Source organism: Ziziphus jujuba, chromosome 3 (genome assembly GCF_031755915.1).
Source record: "Ziziphus jujuba cultivar Dongzao chromosome 3, ASM3175591v1".
Lineage (NCBI taxonomy): Eukaryota > Viridiplantae > Streptophyta > Magnoliopsida > Rosales > Rhamnaceae > Ziziphus > Ziziphus jujuba.
In genome coordinates, this window is record NC_083381.1 from 13980654 (window position 1) to 14003376 (window position 22723).

The 22723-nt window shown below is 27.2% G+C and overlaps 1 protein-coding gene across 1 annotated transcript; it reads left to right on the forward strand.

Moving 5' to 3' along the window:
- The first annotated feature begins 10346 nt into the window (after positions 1-10346).
- LOC107422341 (selenium-binding protein 2) lies at positions 10347-15119 on the forward strand. The gene is made up of 7 exons (XM_048477520.2): positions 10347-10608; positions 11353-11548; positions 12260-12487; positions 12846-13077; positions 13232-13339; positions 13443-13715; positions 14628-15119. Exons 1-7 carry the CDS (start codon positions 10452-10454, stop codon positions 14907-14909), a joined length of 1476 nt encoding a protein of 491 aa, XP_048333477.2. The 5' UTR covers positions 10347-10451; the 3' UTR covers positions 14910-15119.
- The last annotated feature ends 7604 nt before the right edge of the window (positions 15120-22723 follow it).

Below are 22723 nucleotides of genomic sequence, written 5' to 3' on the forward strand. Positions count from 1 at the left end.
GCGGTGGCTGACGATGGAGGGAAAAAGTCGCCGCCGATCTTCGAACGTCCGATCCGGGTGCGTCCGGCAGCCGATCGCCGTGAAACTTTGAGGTTTTACCTGAAATGGGGAGGGGAACCTTGCTGGCCGGTGCATGTACAGTAGATCGGCCGGAAAATTTGAAAAATTCCGGCGCCGGTCGGACTCTCTCTCTCTTTCTCTCTCTTCCCCGAGAATTTTATCCAATAAAAGCCACTATGTGACACGGTTCATGCCACGTGGACCAATCAGAAGCTGACACATGGCATTTCACTGTTCATCGACTCAAAACATTAAAATATTACGGTATCCGGCAAACTTCACGCGTCCATAACTTTTTAACCGGATATCCGTTTTAAGCGTGCCGCTAATCTGTGAACTCGTATCGACGAGCACTTCACAACCATGCACGAGTCAAACTCATTTCCCCATAAATAAAAAGTCAACTCCGGCATCCCTTGGACAGTTTGCACTTCAACTTGTTTTGCCCATAACTTTCAAACCGTAGCTCCGTTTTCGACGTGCTACTAGTCTACGAACTCGGGGCATCGTGCACTTCGCCACGGTACCCTGGTCAACTGAAAATTCCAACTGGAGCAAAAAGTCAACTTTTGACCCGCTCGATCAACGGTCAACCTCGGTCAACGTGTACGGATTCCGGTGCGATTTGGGACGGGGTGTTACACATGATGTATTGTTCATACAAGAAAATGTAATAAATTCAAGGTTTATAAGATTTAACATCATAAACACTACTATGAAGTACTGAACAATATAAAATCATAATAGCATATTCTACCAATAAAAATCTCTCTCAAAGCTTTTAACATAGAATTACAAATGTCTCTTTTCCCAATAGGAATTATATGCCAATGATATAATATAAAACATCTCAAAAATAATTAAATAAATATGACACGTATATATAATATGGAGACTAAATAGACTAACCAATCAGTTTTACATAGAATACAAAATCAATATTATTAACTTAAAGATAGATATATATGAAGTAACTGATTTCGAAAAAGAGGCATTAAAAAAAAATAATAACAGAGTATAGATCATCCAATCAATGGTATAATTATGGATGTATATAATCGGAAATCTTAATTTAATGCAAAAGATAATGGAGTATATATATAGAGTTAAGCTCAAAAAATATCTTTATTGTGGAACTAACATACAAAATTTTTTTTTTTCAATTTTTGGATTGCATCAAAAATTAAGATTTAAAATTATATTTATTAATTATCTGTTTTAATAGAGTTTTTAATGTATCACTAAGTTTATGTTTGATCATTTTTAAATTTTAAAATATAATTTTTGATCTTACTCAATACTATCAAAAATGTACCTAAGTAAAACGAACCTTAGTTGAGATTAATTATATATATATATATATATATGCAAACAATATGACAAATATATATGATTTAGCAATTAAAAAGAACAACAATTCTTAATTGGCAATAGTATATGTAGGACACATATTCATCACCAAATCAAATATATTGCACCACAGTACGTATGCCATGTATAGTGTATGTATATAATCAATTTAAAATATACATACAATGTGCAATAAGAAAATTAAAAGATATCAATGAATTTCGACAAGTAGGGAAAAGGTATAATATTCAGAAAGTTATATAACGGCAGATAGCGATCAAAATGATAACATATGTTATGTGAGCAATAAGAAATATACAAATTCACATAAATCATAAGGAGCTAAGTATAAAACCAAAATCTTCAAAGTACAGATTATAGACTACATACTTGTTGAAGATTTGTCCTTAATCTTGGTAAGAGGCTCATGAAAAACGCAAAATATATATATATATATATAAATATTAATTAACATCAAAATATATATATATATATATATATGCATTTTACAATAAAATATATAGATATAATCATATCCGAAATATAAAACTTAAAACGTAAAAAGTAAAAAGTAAATTAACAATTATATATTTTGGTTAATTAATAAGCGGGGATACATGCAGCAGGTTGATGCCCTTTGAAAACTTTACATGATTACGATTTGATAGAAGGGGAGAAATTAATACTTAATAAATTCATCTGAGGATATATAAACTAACTTGTATATATACAAGTGACTATAACAAAATGTAAAACATATATTCTATATGTCAAAACAACTTTCATCCATTTTATTATTATTATTATTATTATTATTATTATTTTTTGATAAATAACAACATTCATCCTTATAGAGAGTACGGTAGGTATATTATTCAATATTCATCGATCCAAATTAAGTATTAATAAAAACAAGCACTACTTACATTTTAGTGAAAAAAAAAAAAAAAAGGAAGCACTAATTATAAAATACATAATCGTAACTTATATATAAATACACACAACTCAAGTTTAAAGAAAAATATAGATCTACCTCAATTAACGAAAGATAAAACATGGTGCTTATAAAAATATACAAAATATAGAAGAAAAATAAAAGAAGAAAAGAATAAAGAAGGAGAGAATGATGATATTATTAAAAAATATGTGATTTACAATGTAAAGAAGAATCCTATTATTGATTTTTTTTATGATACAAATAATTACAATTAAGAAAAAATAATTAATCTAGAAAATACAAGATAAATTTCATCTCATAAATATCTTATCTAATAGGCATCCATAACTGATATTTTCATAACAAAAATCAATTTCTTTTGCGATAGAGCAAAATGTTGGACGGCACATGGTAAGCCTTAGACATATGTGGGTGGATTCAGCATATGGGTCCATACAAATAGAAATGTCGATGTGTCATATATCGGTCTCACCAATCTCAATATGCTGCTTGCTGCTACATATGGGAATGAACAAAAAAATCCCATGGTTCAATCATAAAAAAGAACCCAAAAAAAAATCTGATGGTACCAGAATTACATAGTCTTTCACTAACAAAAAAAAATGAAACCCAGTTCACCAAAAAAAAAAAAAAAAAATGAAACCCATATATGAGATCCATAAATTTTTTTTTATTTTTATAAATAAAGACCATATAGTTCCTATCCATAGAAAATTTGCAGTATATGGAAAGGGATTAGAAATAGAAGTCCTGAATACCATAATCCCACAAGTCACGGGACTAGCTGACCCATTTGAAGGCCCGAAAGGGTGGGTCAAGCTTTATCCCAAGTGCACGTCAAACTTTCACGTTATTCGAAGCATTCTTTAGCTATTGAAAAACCTATCCTCACACATCATTTCCTTTTTTTTTTTGCTTTTTTTGGTTTATAACTTTGAACGGTCTCCCATCAGCTCTCTAAGACAATATATTTAAAATTTAAATGATAATATAATATATTTCATTTATTCATATATTTAAAGAAATTTAACTAGACAGAGGTCTAAAATTTTTTAAGAGCATAGAAACCCATTGCTTGTGTGTGTGTCTTTTTTTTTTTTGTTTTTTGTTTTTAAGAAGGAAAAGTTTCTGTCAGAATTATAATGAAAGTAAAAATATAAAATGGCTTTTAATTTTTTATTTTTTTTTGGAACTGAAAAATGGCTTTTAATGCAATGAAATAGATTTTGGAAACAAATTATATAAACCAAACAAATATATATTTATTTATTTTATTTTCGTGATATAAACATATATTGAATAAACTTAAATATTTTTTTATAAAAATTAAATTATAAATTTTATTACAAAAAATTTTAATCAAATATTATCTGCTTCAAACATTAAACAGTACTAAATATTGTTCAATTGTTTTTCAATCCAATCCTATGGAAAAGCGCCATACATAAAATAAGTTGGATATGATCACATCCACAATTCATTAAATTTACAAACTTTACAAAATGGATATATACAATTGAATTCAAATTAAATTTTTAATATTAAAATTAATTTTAAAATTTTCTTCTTCTATTAGATAGTATTAAAGATTAAAATTTAAAATTATATATATTAATTATCAGATTTTTATTTTTTTAAATAGATTTTTATTGTGTTGTTAAATTTATATTTTTTTATTTTTTTATTTTAAATTTTAAATTTTAATATGATCTAAAAAATAAAGATCTAATACCTGATATTAAAATTATGAAATGGTTCTAATGTGAGTCTAACTCATATATATCTATTTGCTATATAATAATTAAATATATATAGAGAAAGAGAAAGAAAAAGTACTTTAATATGTTGAAAATTCCATTTTATGCTTAACATCTAATAAAATAGTTAGTGCTAAAAGTTGTTATTTATCAATTTTAATACTAGTTCATTTATTGAGGCGGCACTGTAATGAGAAAAAAAATAAATCAAATTGACCATTTATCACACATATATCTCACCTACAAAAATTTCCCTAGACCTAGCTACGACCATCAATTTCCTATTGGATGTGTGCAATATTTTCTTCCCTGAAATATAACATCAACCCAATTTAGGTATTGTCATCTTTAGATGATCACAATAAGCAAAAAGCTATATCCGAACCCGTATATTTGATTGGGAGAGAAGAAAATTAAAGCACAAGGTTGTTGCTTAATGTGGGTATTATCAGCTTTAGAAAACCCACCTTTTTTGGCTTGGATGCTGGGGGTCGTATTCTGCTTTGATTGGATCCTCCTTTGTCAATTTCGCTAGAGAATTTAACAAGGGGAAAACAAAAACACTGTCCCACTTCTTTTTTTTTTTTTTTTTCTTTAACTAAGAAATTGAATCTTCAATGCATCAATAATGTGGTTTGAAAATGATATACTTTAGAACTTTATATTTTATTATTAACTTCATATTTTATTATTGACTAAATGAGCATATACAAAGGTAAGATTAGTTTTCAAGGGAAAAAAAAAAAAAAAAAAAAAGTGACACGTAAGACTGAAAATCTATTGGTAATGTTTACTCTCTTCTATATGAGAGACCTTAAAAAACCATTGTTATCTCTTAGACAATAATTTTGATTTTAAAATTTTTATATTTTCAATAATCAACAATATTAGAGATAGCTAGTGTTCTTCAATATATAGAAAGGTTTAAAAATATTAAAATCCGTTAGAAAATGTTGAAATTATGAAAAAAAAAAAGTGAGAGAATTTAGCATTGATATGTCTAAGGAGTTTCAAAGATGACTGAATATCTAATTGTTCTTTTTTTTTTTTTTTTTTTTTTTTTGGGGGGGGGGGTGGTTTGAAAATTTAATTGTTCTTGTTAATCATAGAAGGAAGAAATATTTTATCACCCATAAAAAGAAAGAAAACAAAGGAAAAAGTCACTTTTTTTTTGTAGTGGAGCAAAATGTTAATGTCAAAAGAGATCAGATTTATTTATTTATTTATTTTATTATTATATATATATATATTTTTTTTTTTCTTGCCTTTACAAAAAGTTGTTGAACAGTACTCATTTTAAAACATTTTTTTCTTTCTTGTCCAACCAGAGAAAAAAGGTTCGGTGGAACAAACATATGATACCACTTAAATGTTTATGGGATATATGGTATGCCTTAGATATATATATATATATATATATTCATGAGACATATGATACCACGTAAATGTATATACATTTAAGGCATATCATATGTCTCATGAATATATATATATATATATATCTAAGGCATACCATATATCCGTTTCAGTGAAGAACTTTTTACCCATCAAAACAAAGGGAAATGGCCTTCTAACTAGTTAGACCAAGTTCCTGTTTGTTTGGTGAGACAACGACGGGATAGGACTATCATAACCCCAAAATGCTGTTTGCTGCAATACATAAGACATGGAATGGGATTAGAAATCCTGATGACCCCAGTAGTCCCACAAAACACAGGACTAGCTGACCTATGTGAAGAGGTATGTCATGCTTTATTTCAAATACACGTCAAACTTTTACGTCAGTTTGAAGCATTTCTAAGCTAATTGAAAACCCATCCTCATCCCGTCTTCTAACAGTTCCATTTATTTATTTATTTTGAACAGTGTTATGTTAATATAGTTAATGATAATATAATATATTTTTTTATTTATTCATATATTTAAAGAAATTTAATTATATAGATGTCTACTATTCCTCGCCCCCCCGCCCCCTTTCGTTTTTTTAAAGAAAAAGAAAAGTTTCTGTCAAATTTGTAAAGAAAATAAGTGAAAAAAAAAATGGCTTTTAATGAAGTGAAATAATTTTTTAAAACATAGTATGTAAACCAAACAAATAAATATTTATTTTGTTTTATTTTTGTGATATAAACATATATTGAGTAAATTAATATTTTGAAAAAAATAAATTTATATTTTTTGTTATAAAATATTTTAGTCCAATTTTTTCGACTAAATATTCTCCAATCCCGTCCTATCCAAAATCATAATTCTGTCATATCTTACACATCAAAACAAATTCTAAAATATATTACATATGCAAAATGCATAAGCCTGCACCATTTATTATTAAATACTTAATTTGAGAATGATGGGATATAAATATATAAGCATAAAATTGTCCAAAGCAACTATTTTTGGCTTGGATGCTGAGATTGTGTTTTGCTATGATTGGATCAAATGGGAATTTTTTGTCTCCTTCTTTTTGTTTGTAACTCTGTCGCACCAATTATAAGTAAACATTTTATTTAAAATTCCAACTTATCTTCCATTTATCTCACTTTTTTACTCCGTTTTCTGACTTTGTTTTTGGTTTCTATACAATCTCAACGCAATAGACTTGTGCCTTCTCAATTAACGAAGACACCACTGCATTAACTGTTGGGTCAAAAAAAAATGCTTCATCAAGCATCTGCCATTCTTTCACCCACACCCAGCAAATGAGCTATTAAAACTTTTTTTTTTTTTTAATTTAGTTGAAACACTTTTTTAATTTTTCGAAAATTATTTTCCAACACCTTCCATACCTTTTTTTTGTTACAGTGAGAAGCCACTGACACTGTTTTTTATTTATTTATTTTTATTTGTAAAGATACAAATGATCTTACAAAAATTAAATTAAAATTAATTTTATTAGCTTATGAATCTTTCTAATTGGTTCAATATTTAACTTAATAAATTATGGCTGTAGATGAAAGCCTTTTTTTTTGGATAAAGTAGAGGTAGCTTTATATATATATATATATATATTGACAAAAAGATAAAATTTCTAACATTTAATATAGTCCCATTTTTTTTATTATTGTTATTACCACGCATCATATAAAACTGACTTTAACTAAAAACATCGTTAACTTTTCTTGCCATGTATACAATGAAAAACCACACCTTAAGAAACAACTATAAATCATCTAGCTTACAAACCAACATCACGAAATTATTTTTTAATTTATGACCCTATTTAGTAAAGAGATGGCACGATTTTATGTAGAGTTTTTTTAATAGATGCTACCATTTACCGAAACCAATTACACAAAAATTTTAAAAAATATATATATATATACATATATTGTTTAAGTGTGATAATATATTTATATATATAATTTAAACCAATATCTATAAGCCAATTTGATTAATTTTATGTCACTAGCCATTCTGCACATTGCAGCTCATAAGTTTATTTTAACAGTACCACGCATACTTAAACTACTATTATTTTTAGTTCATGATTTTTAAATGATTAAAAAAGATTTGGAAAATAAGCTACTTTTATAATAGTTCGATAATAGAAATTAAAATGATTGATTAGAAATGTTTAAATAATCTTGTATATAAATTATGATTTTGTATTCACTTTCAAAATATATAACATAAATCTCTGAGAGCTATGAACACAGTTCATGCGTGGAAAATTACGTTTGTAGTAATGGGTTTGAGAGTTCTTATAATACCAGTTGGAGTAAAAGCAAATAATAAATTTCCCTTTTCCTCTACTTCTAAGTCTCTTCCTTCTCCACTGCCTCCTAGCCTTATTCTTCCATCACATTCGTTAAGTCATTTTGTTAATAATTTGGATAAATACACAAAATATTGTACTTGTGTGCTGCAAAAATGTTGCCATATACAGAGCAAACATTCACTTCATAAATGTGAGAGAAATTGTACTTCTACACACTTCCATCCATTTATTCATGTACTAGCTAGTCTTGGTTTTACATAAAGTTCTTCATCAACACAAAATTTGGTGTAGTATGTTTTTCTAACTAATTTATAATATTCTTAATATATATATTTTTTGAATAGCTTATAAAAATGGTAAGATAAAATTTTCCTTCAAGGAAATAATTTATTTGCCATATTACAAATTTATTTTGTACTGAAACTTATGGGATTATTCTTGTTTGAGCAGATGTGGCCAATGTTGAGAATCGTATGGAAACTTACTACAACTATATATAGTTAGGACCAATCAATGTACAAGAAAACAATTAATATCCTGCTTTTGAAGCAAAAAGCCACTTTTTTAAGTAAGAGAAAACAATCCATATCCTGCTTATGCAATTCTCAATGTTTATTTACATATAAGAATTCCTTTTGTATATAAGGCCTTATACAAGCACAAAAAGATTTCTTTCATTAATTATTGATTTACCTTCTGTTCTTCAAAGAGTTTCATTCTACCTAAAAATAAAAAAGAATAATAATAATAAAAGTAGAACATAGAAAAGGATAAAGTAGTTTAGAACAATGTTTTCCTTTTTGCCTGTTTTACGCTTAACGATGATTTTATTAAAATTTTTTTTTTCTGATAATATGGATATGAATTCAAATTGGAATTAGGGTTTGTAAAAATAATGGTTTTTATCATCTTATTATTCCGGATATAGAATGATAGTTTTAATTTGACAAATTTGGATGATTAAGATCTTTAAGAAATAATATATATAATAGGTCAAATTGAGATTAAAGAAAAATATTTATGTCATATCGTTGACAGTAAATGATCAATAGGAGAGGCATGTGTAAAATATAATTACTAAACTGAAAAAAAGAAAAAAGAAAAAAAGAAAAACACTTGAGGGTGCTAAATGAAATCGATGAAAAATAGAGTCGTCTAAAATGTATTTAAAATAATAATAATATTAAAGGGTACAAATATAATTATGAATAAATGTTGATATTTGGTTTGAATATAGTTTATTTCAATAATAAATAAAATAAACAAATAAAAAAAATAAAAAGTGTATTTTTCTCTTTGTCAAATAATGCGAGTTGGAGACAACTACGCTTGAAATGACAAGTGTCAAGCAATTTCACCAGAAGAAAAAAAGAAGAAGAAGAAGTACAAGAAAAGATAAGTGTCATGCATCAAATGAAAAAAACTTGATAAAGTTACCTATCGATCCAAAGGACCACTAGATTTTTTTAATCCTTTAGAAAACAATGCAATGCCTTTATCAAAAAAGAAAAAAATTGTCATTTATCATTATTTATCGAAGATTATCAATTAAATTTATATTTATACGTTAAATCATGATTTAAATGATCACAATTTATTTTTAAAATTTTAATATAAAAATACTAAAAAATATATAATAATTACCAATGATGATAGATTTAAAAAAGATACAACGTTCCAAAACTTTCTTTTTGCAAATTCTTTTCTCTTCACCAAAAAAAAAAAAAAAAAAGAAAAAAATTATTTCAATTTATACACTTTTTTATTTGAAGAAATTTCAAATTATACACTTAAACATATATATATTTTTTTAATAACAATATAAATATTTGACAAAAAAAGAAACAAAAGGAATTTTTTAAAAATCATGTTACCCATTAAATGGATATGTCCTACAAGGAGTTATGTGATAATTTATTATATTCTCAACATGATAGTTATAAGTAGTTATAAATGGGTATTTTATGTATTATATATTCTTTTATTATTTTTTTTTGAAAGATTTTTTTTCCCTTTTAATGAAAAAAATAATAATTTTTTTATTTTTTATTTTATTATTTTTGAATAATTTATTTAATTTATAAATTATCTTTTTTTTTTTCTATGATTCAAAATTTTTCTCGTAATCCAAATTCATATTTTCATAAACATAAATAAAAATACTTTATTACTTGACCTATCTGTCTCGTGGATATTTTGAAAATAATTTTTGTTTAATAATGGACAACAATTTTGAAAATTCAAGTGCACAAATTTTCACGAAAGCAAATCGCAAAACAGCGAAATTGCCGATACATCCAACCTGGACACGTTCGTCAATTCGCATGAAGACAATAAGTTAGACTATATGCAAATCAAAACAAAGTGTCATATTAAGTGATAATCCGCCAAGGCACGGAAATAATTAAGAATCTCATCAAGTCGTAATCTGCCACGTCAATAGCATTCTGTAACCGATTTTTGCCTTCTTTGGATAAATGGTCCATGCAAGTGACTTTTCTCACTGTGTATTTTTCATTTCCATTTCCGACCTCTTCTTCTTCTTATCTGAGAAAGAACGATTGTGTGTGTGTGTGTGTGTGTGAGAGAGAGAGAGAGAGAGAGAGAGATGGCTACGGATGTGGTGTGTTCGGAACATGCGTTGGTGGGGAAGAGGCAGGGCATTGAAGAGCATGCTTGCTGTGCTGGACCAGGCTATGCTTCACCTCTTGATGCCATGGCTGGTCCCAAAGAGGCTCTCATCTATGTCACCTGCGTTTACTCTGGTTCATCTCTGCTTGTTTTAATTTCTTTGGTTTTCTGGGTTGTTTTTTTTTATCTTTGGCTTGTTTCTGATTTCGGTATGTTTTGGGTATAGATCGAAAACAGTTGAAGGTGTTTGATTTATTTTTCTTCTTCTTCTTTTTTTTTTTTTTTTTTTTTTTTTTTTTTGAGTCTGATGAAATTATTCTAGTTGGATTGCCTAAGAGCAAGAAGAAAAAACCATGCTGGTGGATGATTCTGAAGAATAAAATTTGGATCTCTGCTATTTCTGGACTCTGGTTGCTATGATGATTTTTATTTATTTATTTACAAAGGAAGTTTTCAATATGTAAAATTTGTTTTCATTGCCCCTTTCCTTTGATTTTATTTGATTTTAGTTTTGCTTTGTTGGTTAAGGCTAAATATTTTTTTTCCCTTTTGCTTTCAGTTTTTTGGTTTCTTATATTTGAAAGAGGCCTTTACAAATCATGTCTGACTAGACTATAGTTTCTTGTTCAGAATAATCTATTCTTTTCCAATTGCTCTGCTAGTCTTTTCTTTTAAATTTTTTTATTTTCCCTTAATCCAATAATTTCATTCTATGTTTTAGACCTTTGCTTTTGTTCAGTTCTGGAAGTTACTCTGGAATTATGTTTTTTTTTTTTTTTTTTTTTTTTTTTCTTTTTTTGCTTTTGAAACTCTGTAATGATTTTTATTTCTTATGCTCCAATATATATATATATATATATATATGTATATATAAATAGGAACAGGAAGAGAGAAGCCTGATTACTTAGCAACAGTGGATGTTGATCCAAATTCTCCCACTTATTCAAAAGTTATCCATAGGCTGCCTGTGACACATCTAGGTGATGAACTCCATCATTCAGGATGGAACTCATGCAGCTCTTGCTATGGAGATCCATCCGCAGTTCGGCGTTTTTTAATCCTGCCTTCACTGATGTAGGTCACTTTATTTTATTTCACATCAAAGATTCATACATGAAAAACAAAAAATAAAGTTTGATTATTGTTTAAGTTGAGAACTGAAGGGAAACCATCTTAGAGTCTTACCTGTGCTTTGATAAAATACTGTTTTCAATGTGCATAGTTGATAATTGAACACTTGCAGTTTCTTTAAACACTTGCATGGACAAATGGACTATTCTATGCTCATATTGATAGTGATCGTTTAAGTCAACAAATTCTTCTTTCTACTTTTGTCCACTCAAACAACAATGGTACAAAAAGAGTGGCAAAGTACATAGTATCAAATGTTTTCCCTAGCTTTTCTTCTCTAGTCTGCTGTCTGCATCATTCAGATCTACATCTAGAATGTAGAAGCATGGATTCTGTTGGTTATTTTGAATTTTCTTTCTTGTTTGGTTTTTCCTACGGGTTTTAGTTCCTTTGTTCAAATCAATATCTACTATGTCGGCTTTTCCATCTTTGTTATCTTGTCCTGTTCAATCCATTTTTCTTATCTCTGAATCTATTTTTTTGCCTCTTTGCTATCGGATTTAAATCAGAATTACCGTGCATCTTTCCACATATATCATTTTAGAGGGTGATGATAAGTACTTTAGAACTGGTACTTGATCTTCCTCCAAATAAAGGAAGTGTGCTATAATTTGTTTTCAATATATTCCTTATTTAGTCTATTTGATGTTCCAGATCTGGCCGTATATATGTGATCGACACAAAATCCAATCCAAAAGCTCCTTCTTTGCACAAAGTTGTTCAGCCTGAAGATATTGTAAGTAAGACTGGATTGGCATATCCACATACATCCCATTGTCTTGCTTCTGGTGATATACTGATTTCATGCATTGGAGATAAAGAGGGAAATGCTAAGGGGAATGGATTTCTTCTTCTAGATTCAGAATTTAATGTGAAAGGAAGGTATGGTTTCTGTTTCTGACCTTGAAATATGCAAAGAAAAAATATATTCAAGAATTCTGGATGTGGAAAATTTTGATTTCACCTATGGAAAAATCACAACAGGACCTTTTTATTTTGCTACATTCGCATCTGGTGTTTCATACTGCTATTTTTTAGATTAGTTGTTTTAAACTATTTGCGTAGATTTAAGATGGAAGTGATTTAACATTAGCTATCTGGTTAAACATTTTCAAGAAAATGTTACTGTGTTATAATATTATTTTGCAATGTTATACTAATGGTTCATTGCATGGTGGATTGAACATGTCTACTGCTGAATTCATAATCTTTAACACTTTGCTTCTTTTGTGTCTACTAGGTGGGAGAAACCAGGGCATAGTCCACTGTTTGGCTATGATTTCTGGTACCAGCCACGGCACAAAACAATGATAAGCTCCTCATGGGGTGCTCCTGCTGCATTTAAAGGAGGTTTTAACCTTCAGCATGTTGCTGATGGTCTCTATGGGAAGCATCTTTTTGTATACAGCTGGCCTGACGGTGAACTGAAGCAAACATTGGATCTTGGAAATACAGGGTTGTTACCCTTGGAGGTCAGTTGTTTAAGCTAGATCTACAACCTCGTATCTCACACATAATATGTTGGCTATGCTCTACTGTTTTGATTTTATATTTGTGTTATCGTTACTTATTAAAAATTATGTTAGTCTGCATAAGGTTAGACAACTCAAGCTCATCTATTTGCAGATAAGATTCCTGCATGATCCTTCTAAAGATACAGGGTTTGTTGGATGTGCCTTAACAAGTAACATGGTGCGGTTTTTCAAGAACCAAGATGGTTCGTGGAGCCACGAGGTATGTATTAATATATCTGTTTGTTGTTATCTGTGTGCTTACTTTTGTTGGCTTGTGTATGTAAGTTTTTCTTAATTTTAAGGTCACCAATTACTTTTTCCAGATTGCAATATCAGTGAAGCCATTGAAGGTGCAGAACTGGATTCTTCCAGAAATGCCAGGGCTGATAACTGATTTTCTGATTTCTCTGGATGATCGTTTTCTATACTTCGTGAACTGGCTTCATGGCGATGTGAGGCAGTACAACATTGAGGACCCTGAAAATCCAAAGTTGACAGGACAAGTATGGGTTGGAGGACAGATTCAAAAGGGAAGCCCAATTTTGGCTGAGGGCGAAGATGGTAAAACATGGCAGTTTGATGTTCCTGAAGTCCAGGTTTGCATATTCAAATAAAACTCTGTTTCTTTCATGTGATATCCATACTATTGCATAATAAACTTCATTACTTTGGATTTATACACTTTTGGGCTGCATTTATTATTAAAGTGTACTAAAATAAACTTGTTTTCCAAACCATTTTTATAATTCTGTATTTATCATAATGCCTTATTGTCAAACCTTTCTGGTTGACAATTCTTGGAGCAATTCTCTCACTGTCATTTGGCCGAGAGAAAGATGAGATTGTCAGTTCATTTCCTTCGGCAGCCAAACTACCATGTCATTGCATAACAGATGGCATTATGCATTTATTTACTCCAGCAGAAAAGAATTAGCTTCCTTAGTTGGCAGCAAAAAATCTAGGTCATCAAACCCTTAGTCTGTATTTGGCACCAATTTTCAGCATCTTTGTTGCTTATATGGTTCAAATTCTGATCAAATGACATCATTTGATAGGCAGCAGCACTGCTGATGCATAACTTAGGCCACTTGTATCTCATGCCTGTGTGTATCATTAAAGGATTCAATCCATGGTTTCTAGCAGAAAGGATTCATTCCAAATCAATAGTCTTTTTTGTTGTATTATAGTGTAGACTAATCATGATTTTGATGGGCTATAGATGTATGCCTCTGGTGCTGGCCATGCATTGTTTCACGGTTAATACTAGTTTGATATTCGTCTGTCTGTCTGCTATGTACTAGTTTGATATTTGTCTGTCTGTTTGCTATTTACTATGTTAAGTATTTATGTTGTATTATAGTGTAGACTAATGCTTTTGACAGGCTATAGATGTATGCATCTGGTGCTGGCCATGCATTGCTGCACGGTTTATACTAGTTTGATATTTGTCTCTGTGTGCGCTATTTACTATGTTAAGTAAACTGATGAGCTTCATAACTTCCATCCAGGGACATAAACTGAGGGGTGGACCACAAATGATCCAGTTAAGCTTAGACGGGAAGCGACTATATGTCACCAATTCACTTTTCAGTGCATGGGATCGCCAGTTTTACCCTCAACTTGTGGAAGAAGGATCTCACATGTTACAAATTGATGTTGATACTGAAAAGGGTGGTCTTGCTATCAATCCAAAATTTTTCGTGGATTTTGGTGCTGAACCTGATGGTCCGTCTCTAGCCCATGAAATGAGATACCCTGGTGGTGACTGCACTTCTGATATATGGATTTAACTGTCTGAAATCTTTATGTGAAAATCAGGTGTGGACATTATTACATCTTTAGGATGAATACTGATTCTTCCCGTATGTATAGATCCTAATAACAGCATGCAAGGCAAAATACTTGATGAAATAATCAAAGTGAAACTTCGTTCTATGCGTATTTATATCCTAAACAAGATTTGTGGTATTTATTTATTCATGTTTATTTTATTTTATTTATATTTTTGTTTCATATGCGCTACATTGGGAGTTTAAATCGAGGAATTCTTTTTTTATTTTATTTTTTAATCACACGAAACGATATTTCTATTGAGAAAACTTGCTGTAAAGCTGCCATTGTACACCAATATGTAACACAGGTTCAGCATTCATTGACTACTAAGGAACTTAAGTGGCGACAGTCAAGGATGGAAAACGGAAAAAATCCCTAATCAGAATGATCATAGTGGGGGAAGAAAAATTAAAAAAAAATATATATATATATATATATATATCATAAACAAGCTCTCAAATGCAAGGAACATTTAACAAACATGAAATTTATATAAATATATATATATATATATATATCCATATAAAAAAAGCAGAGTATGTATCATATGTTAATATACCGTTCTTTCAAATTTACTCAAAAAGCACTTATTTTATTTTTATTTATTTATTTATTATTTTTATCTTTTATAGTTATAAACAAATATGTATAAAATTAATTTTTGATATAACTATTAATAACCATTAAACAATTAAAAAAATAACATATGCTAGTAATTTTGAAATAAATTTAAAATAAAAAATTATTTTATTTTATTTTAATTACCAAATAGGTAAAATATATTTGCATATATATAGTTTTTTTAATTAAATATATTTTAAATATTTTTACATATATAAATAAGGTTATATGTAAATTAATAAAGATATTTTTTGATTTGGATAAAAAAAACATAATATTATAAATAATAATTGCTAAACATAGTAAAATAATATTTATTTTCAAAACAAATTATTTAATCTTATTTTATTACCAATTAATATATATTTTTATTATTATTTTATTAGATGAACCGTTTAGGAAGACTAGATTTTGATAAAGTATAATTGTGCCAATGGAGAAGATCTTGACATTATTATCAAAGAATGCAGTTATTATCATTTTTAAATTATGTATATTTTTATTATTATTATTATAATATCATATAATATTATATTATATAACTTAGCATTGCAATTTTTATTGCATTCAATAACTACATATATTAATAATTTAGAAATAAAACTAAAATAAATAAAATATTTTATTTTATTTTATTTAACAAAAAAATTAAATATATTTAGGTATAAATAAGTCAAATAGATTTTAATTATAAGATTGATCTCTTTATTGATCTTCTTAAATATATATATATATATATATGTAAATATAAATAAATTAGGAAAGAGATTGATCTCTTTATTTGGTAAAAAACATATATATAATAAATGATTTTTTTATTATTACTAAATATATTTTATCTAAAATTTCCATATACTAATACATATTCATATATGTATATTAATAAATGGAATTACATTATAAAATAATAAAATTAAAATAGAGTAACTAATAATGATATTGGTCTTCTTACTTAAAAATTTAAGATAAATAATACATTTTTTTTACATATTTTCAAAAAAATGTTTAAAATGTACACACACACACACACACACACACACACACACACACACACATGTTAACAAATGAAACAAATGCTTAAAATGATTTATATATATATATATATATATATTTGTTTTTAAAAGATAATGTAAAAAAATAAAAAAACATAAAAACAATGATAAAGAATATTGTATGTATATACTTAAATTGGAGAATATTAATTTTATATACTTATAAGAAAACATTAAAAAAATTATAATTTACATATAAATATTTTTATTAGTTTTTATGTTTATTTTGTTGCAAAATAACAAGATTTTATATACAGTAATTAAGAATGAGATTGATCTCTTTATTTTATTATATAATTAAATATATTCCTTTTATTAAATATATTTGACATAAAATTTCATATATTAATACATATCCATATATGTATATGTACTAAATAAAATTTCAGTATTCTAATATATAGATTTTAATTATAAGATTGATATTCATATTTAATATCCTTAAAATATATGTAACCATAAATAAATTAATAATAAGATTGAGCTCTTTATTTAGTTTCTTTTTTAAAAATTTTAAAAGATAAGGAAAAAAAATTATAGATGTAATAAAAGATTTTTTTATTATTAAAATATTTCACATAATAATTTCATAAATTAATACATATTCATATATGGATATGTAATAAATGTAATTTTATTATAAAATAATAAAATTAAAATACAATAACTAATAATGAGATTTATTTTCTTACCAAAAAATTTTAAGATGTACTTATATATAGATATAGATATATATATCCTTATATATATATATATATGTATATATAGGGTGATTCTATGATCAGGACCGTCTGTATACGGACCAAGAAAAAAACCGATACTTTTTTAGAAAAAAAAAAAGTAAAAAGCCTTGACTTTTCCTATATGTGTGAAAGAAAAGCCGATGTTTTTTAGGATTTTTTCTAAAAAGTGTTAGCTTTTTCCTATTCCGTATGTAGACAATCGTGACTGTAGAAGGACTCTATATATATATATATATAGTCCTTCTATCATTAGAAAAGTCTTGATGCGGATCAAGGGAAAAAGACGACGTTTTTTACAAAAAAAAAGTTACATTTTCTCTCGTACAAACAAAGAAAATGCAACTTTTTTGCAAAAAAACATCGCATTTTTCTTTGGTCCGCATCAGGATGATCTTGACCATACAATTATCCTATATCTAGATATATATATATATATATATACACACACATATATATGTTTAAGATGTACTTATATAGATGTTCTTATATATATATATATATATATATTTATATATTTTAAGTTGCATTTAGAAGATTATCTTAAAATTATGATAATATATATATATGTAGTCAACTATCATGTATATTTTATTTTGTCAATGATAATTCATCAAGGCATTCTCTTCATTATGATAATATATAGATATATGTATATATATACTCATCTATTATGTATATTATGATTATATATATATATATATAAGGTCAACTATTATGTAGATTATGATAATATATATATATATATATGAGCCAAATTTTCATTTTTTCATCTTTAATTATTAGGACATCAAAACATTCTCTTCATTTTTTTTATCCATACAAAATCATCAGAGAACTCCTCTATTGAAAAAAGAAAAAAAAGAAAAAAAAGAAAAAAAAAAGAGAGACTTCACTCCAACTGTAAATAAGAAAATAATTTAGTCCAACATCCATTCTTTATCCATTTGTATAGACAAAACAATTAAAAAGATTAAAGTTTAGAACACCCATAAACACATACCTTTGCGTGAGGCACGTACACTAAAAGTGGTGGAGAATATGAGTTTCAACTTAGCTTGGATGAGGTAACCTCCTTTTTTTTTTTTTTTTTTCTTTTCTTTTTTTTGCTTATTTTTATGTTGATATTATTTAGATTTCTGATCACATTCCTATCCATTACAAATTTTGGTTGTGCTAGCCTTTGAACTTCTTTATTTTTTTTCCCTTACTAATAAAGATTAATACATTAAAAAAATATAGATAGTATAAAAGTTAGGTTTTTATTCTAATTTATATATATGCACTGGAAATAATCAATAATTAGAATAAGGATGATAATTGTAATAGTATTTGATAAGAGCATGATAAATATTATCATTGTTTTATAAGAAAAAATGAAATGCAATGGCTAGAATACTTTTATTTTAAACAAATTTTTATTTGATAAAAATATTACATAAATGTTGGATTTATTAATAATAATATATACAAACATATAAGTATATATTATTGTCCACATGTCAACAGGAATAAGTTGATGATGGATAGAGAACAAAGTCAAGTATATCCAATGGTGTAGAAGATGTATTTGGGGACGGTAGGCCAAGTAAAATATTTAAACATGAAAATCATCATCCCCATTGCCAGGGGCAATGATATTAGATAAGACACCCATATTTCTATTTTTTTATCTTGCCATTATTACATTATTTAACAAATATTCACAAAATGAAAAAAAGAGTGTGGTGGTTGTTTGTTTCTCTCGAAAATGAATGGAGATGTAATAAATGAAATTTTATTATAAAATAATAATGTTAAAATATAGTAATTAATAATGAGATTGATATCTTTATTAAAAATTTTAAGATGAACTATGTTTTTTTTCAATATTTTTCAAAAAAATGTTTAAAATGTACTTATATATATGTGTGTGTGTGTGTGTGTGTTAACAAAGAAAACAAATGGTTAAAAAGATTTTGATATATATATATATATATATATTTTAAAGTTTCTTTTAAAAGGTAATATTAAAATTATGATAATATATATATATATATATATATATGTGTGTTAAAGAATATTGTACTTATATATATTCATACCATCTTCGCAGCAATAAATAAATAAATAAATAAAATACAAAATCAATGACAAAGAATATTGTATGTATATATTCAAATTTATAAGTATATAAATTTTGTATACTCATAACAAAACATTAGAAAAGATTTTATTATTAATATATATATATATATTATATTATTATGGATTCAACATAGAATTTTTTTTAAGGATCTAACATAAAAAAATTAATTATTTGCAGAACATTAAAAAATATATTTGACTTTAAATTTGAATTTCTTAGATTCTATGAAAAATATTATATAATTGAATATAAATTTTATATATGGAAAAAATTAAGTAAGTAAATATTTTATAATTTGAATTCCATAAGTAATCTATCTTATAATGTAAAAATAATTTTATAGGTATTATTATAATGATAATAATAATAATAATAATCATAATAATAATAACAAATAAATTACATTATTAGTATTTAACGTATGGAAATTATTAATTTACAAAAAGTTAAAAAATACATTTGAATTTAAATTTAAATTTCAATTATATAGATGAGAAACATTGAATTTAAATTAAATTATATAAATATATTTGAATTTAAATTTAAATTCCACAGTCCGAAAAAATTGGATAGGAAAATTTTATAGATGAAAAAAATTAAATAGATAAATATTTTTGAATTTGAATTATATAATTGAATAATATTATATAAAGAGATCAAATTTATATTCATTAATAAATTTTTATAGTATAAATTGAAAAAAAAAATCAAATATACTTATTAACAATAAAATTTTTAAATATAATTGATTATGATAGGTTATTTTTAAAATCTATCTATTATGGGGATGAATGCTAGTATATATATATATATATATACTTATATATGTACACTAAGTTAAATTCTTAGCATAAAAATAAACTTTTTTCATTTAATTTAAGAAGAAAATAAGCTACTACAACATCGAGAAAGAGTAAAATTGAGCAGTGAACGCAAAATCCCGCAAGCCTAACAACACAGCTAGGAGTACAACGTTCAAAGGTAAAGAAGTTAAAAAAATAAGCTTTCATTTTATTTTCTTCTCTCCGCTTCTCTTCTCCATTTTTGGCTTCAGAACATTTTATCCTCAAACGATGAAACAAAGTCTTCAAACGCAGTCATTAGACCATCATCCATCTGAAAATTTTTACTGATCCAAATTTCCAATTCGTACGTATTAATCACTCCACGTCTGTACAATTCAATGAGCTTAAAAAATTTCAAATGATCATCTACAGTGCCAAGCTTCTCCTTCACTTTCTCAAAGAAGTTTAAGGCTTTTCCAGAATAACAACAGTTATTTTCAACATGCCTCATCTTCTCAATTCCTGTTTCATTCATTCCTGTGCCCTCAACATCAGATGAATGTTTCCTGGTTCTCAGAATTTCTGCCATATTACAGCCATTATTGTCCTCTTCAACATCCTTCCTCTTCTTTCTTCCTGTTTCAATCAACCCTCCTCTGCCATCAACATCAGTTGATGAAAGCTTCCTGGTTCTCGGACTTGCCATATTACATCCACGATTATCCTCTTTAACATCCTTCCTCGTGTTTCTTCTGGTTTCGGTCAACCCTCCTCTGCCATCAACAACAGAGGAAGAAAGCTTCCTGGTTTTCAGAATTTCTGTCATATTGCAACCACTACTATACTCTTCAACATCCTTCCTCTTCTTACTTCGGGTTTCAATCAACCCTTCTCTGCTATCAACATCAGAGGAAGAAAGTTTTATGGTTCTTGGAATTTCTATCGTATTATTACAACCACCATCATCCTTTTCAACATGCTTAACCTTCTTTGTTCCTGTTTCTATCAATTCTCCTCGGCCATCAAAATCACAGTAAGAAAGTTTCCTGGTTTCAAGAATTCCTTTCATGCTACAACCTGTAAGCAACTTCAAAATCTGATATAGAACATCAGGATTGTCTGCCAGAAGACCATTAATCTTACCATATACCTCATTCATATCCATCAAACCCTTAACGCACATATGAATAATATTTAGAAAATCTTCAAACCGATCATGTTCATCATCACCAAAGTGAATTATAATCTTGTTGACCAAATTAATGCATTCCTCATATTCACTAGGAATCTTGGTTTCTTGAACATCATCATCATAATCATCAACAGGGATTTTGTAGAAATCAGAAAGAAAAGCATTGAAACCCATTATCAATTCCTTATTTTGCTTAAAAATTTCCTTGAGTTTCGCCACAACAACAGAGAATTCAATCCCTTTATGTTTGAAATCTAACAAAACTTGGATGAATTGTCGATAATAATGTTGGTTTTTTAGAACGGATTTCACTTTACGAATATACTGTAAACCGGGCTCGATTGAAACATCCATGGCGGCATAAAATAAAAAGAAAAGAAAAGGAAAAAGAAAAAAGGGAATAGAAATACGAATTGAAGAACAATTTACTGAACTGTAACAAAGAATAAAAGTGAAACAGGAAATCGAAGAACCTTGATTGGCGCGCGGGAAAACAGTAGAAAAATTAGATAACCCAGATTCTCGGGAAAGTGGGAATTTATTGATTTCTCGAGAAAATAAGCAGAGCGGAAGTGAAAAATAAATGAAGTGGGTTTGGTTTTGTTTTTTTTATTTATAGAAACTGGAGGAGAGAGAAATATAGACGTTGGTGGAGGTGGAGTTTCGATAGGAAAAGGAAAGTAAAGTAGGCTCGGATTAGGAAACTAAACAAATAAATAAATTAATAATGATGGGAGTTTCTTTGCGGCCACGAAAACAAATAAACTAAAAAACAAATAGTATTAAAAAAAAAAGTGAAAAGATAAATGAAATTTTTGCAAAATTGGCTTTTTTACTTTTATTGTTTGCATAATAGTTTAACTTATTTATTTATTTATTTATGCAAAATCTTCCTTTGAATGTCACTTATAATTTCTTCATTTTTTTTTTTTTATAAAATTGGATCAAAATTTTGTTGGGTGGAAAACATAATAAATTAAGTAATAAAATTCACCATCTCATCGATATATTAAGATAAAATAATCAGATTTTACAAAAATTTTAATATTTATATTATATAATGTCTTCTCTTTTTTATTTTATTTTATTTTGGGAAGAAAAATTATATGATGTCTTAAAAAATTTAATTTTGAGCTCTAATTTTCATTTTTTATTAAATTGAAAATATATTTTTATATTGTTTTAATAAAATTTTTCATTCTACTAATCAATTTTTTTCATTTTATATTTTACTTAAAAAGGGAAAATTGCAA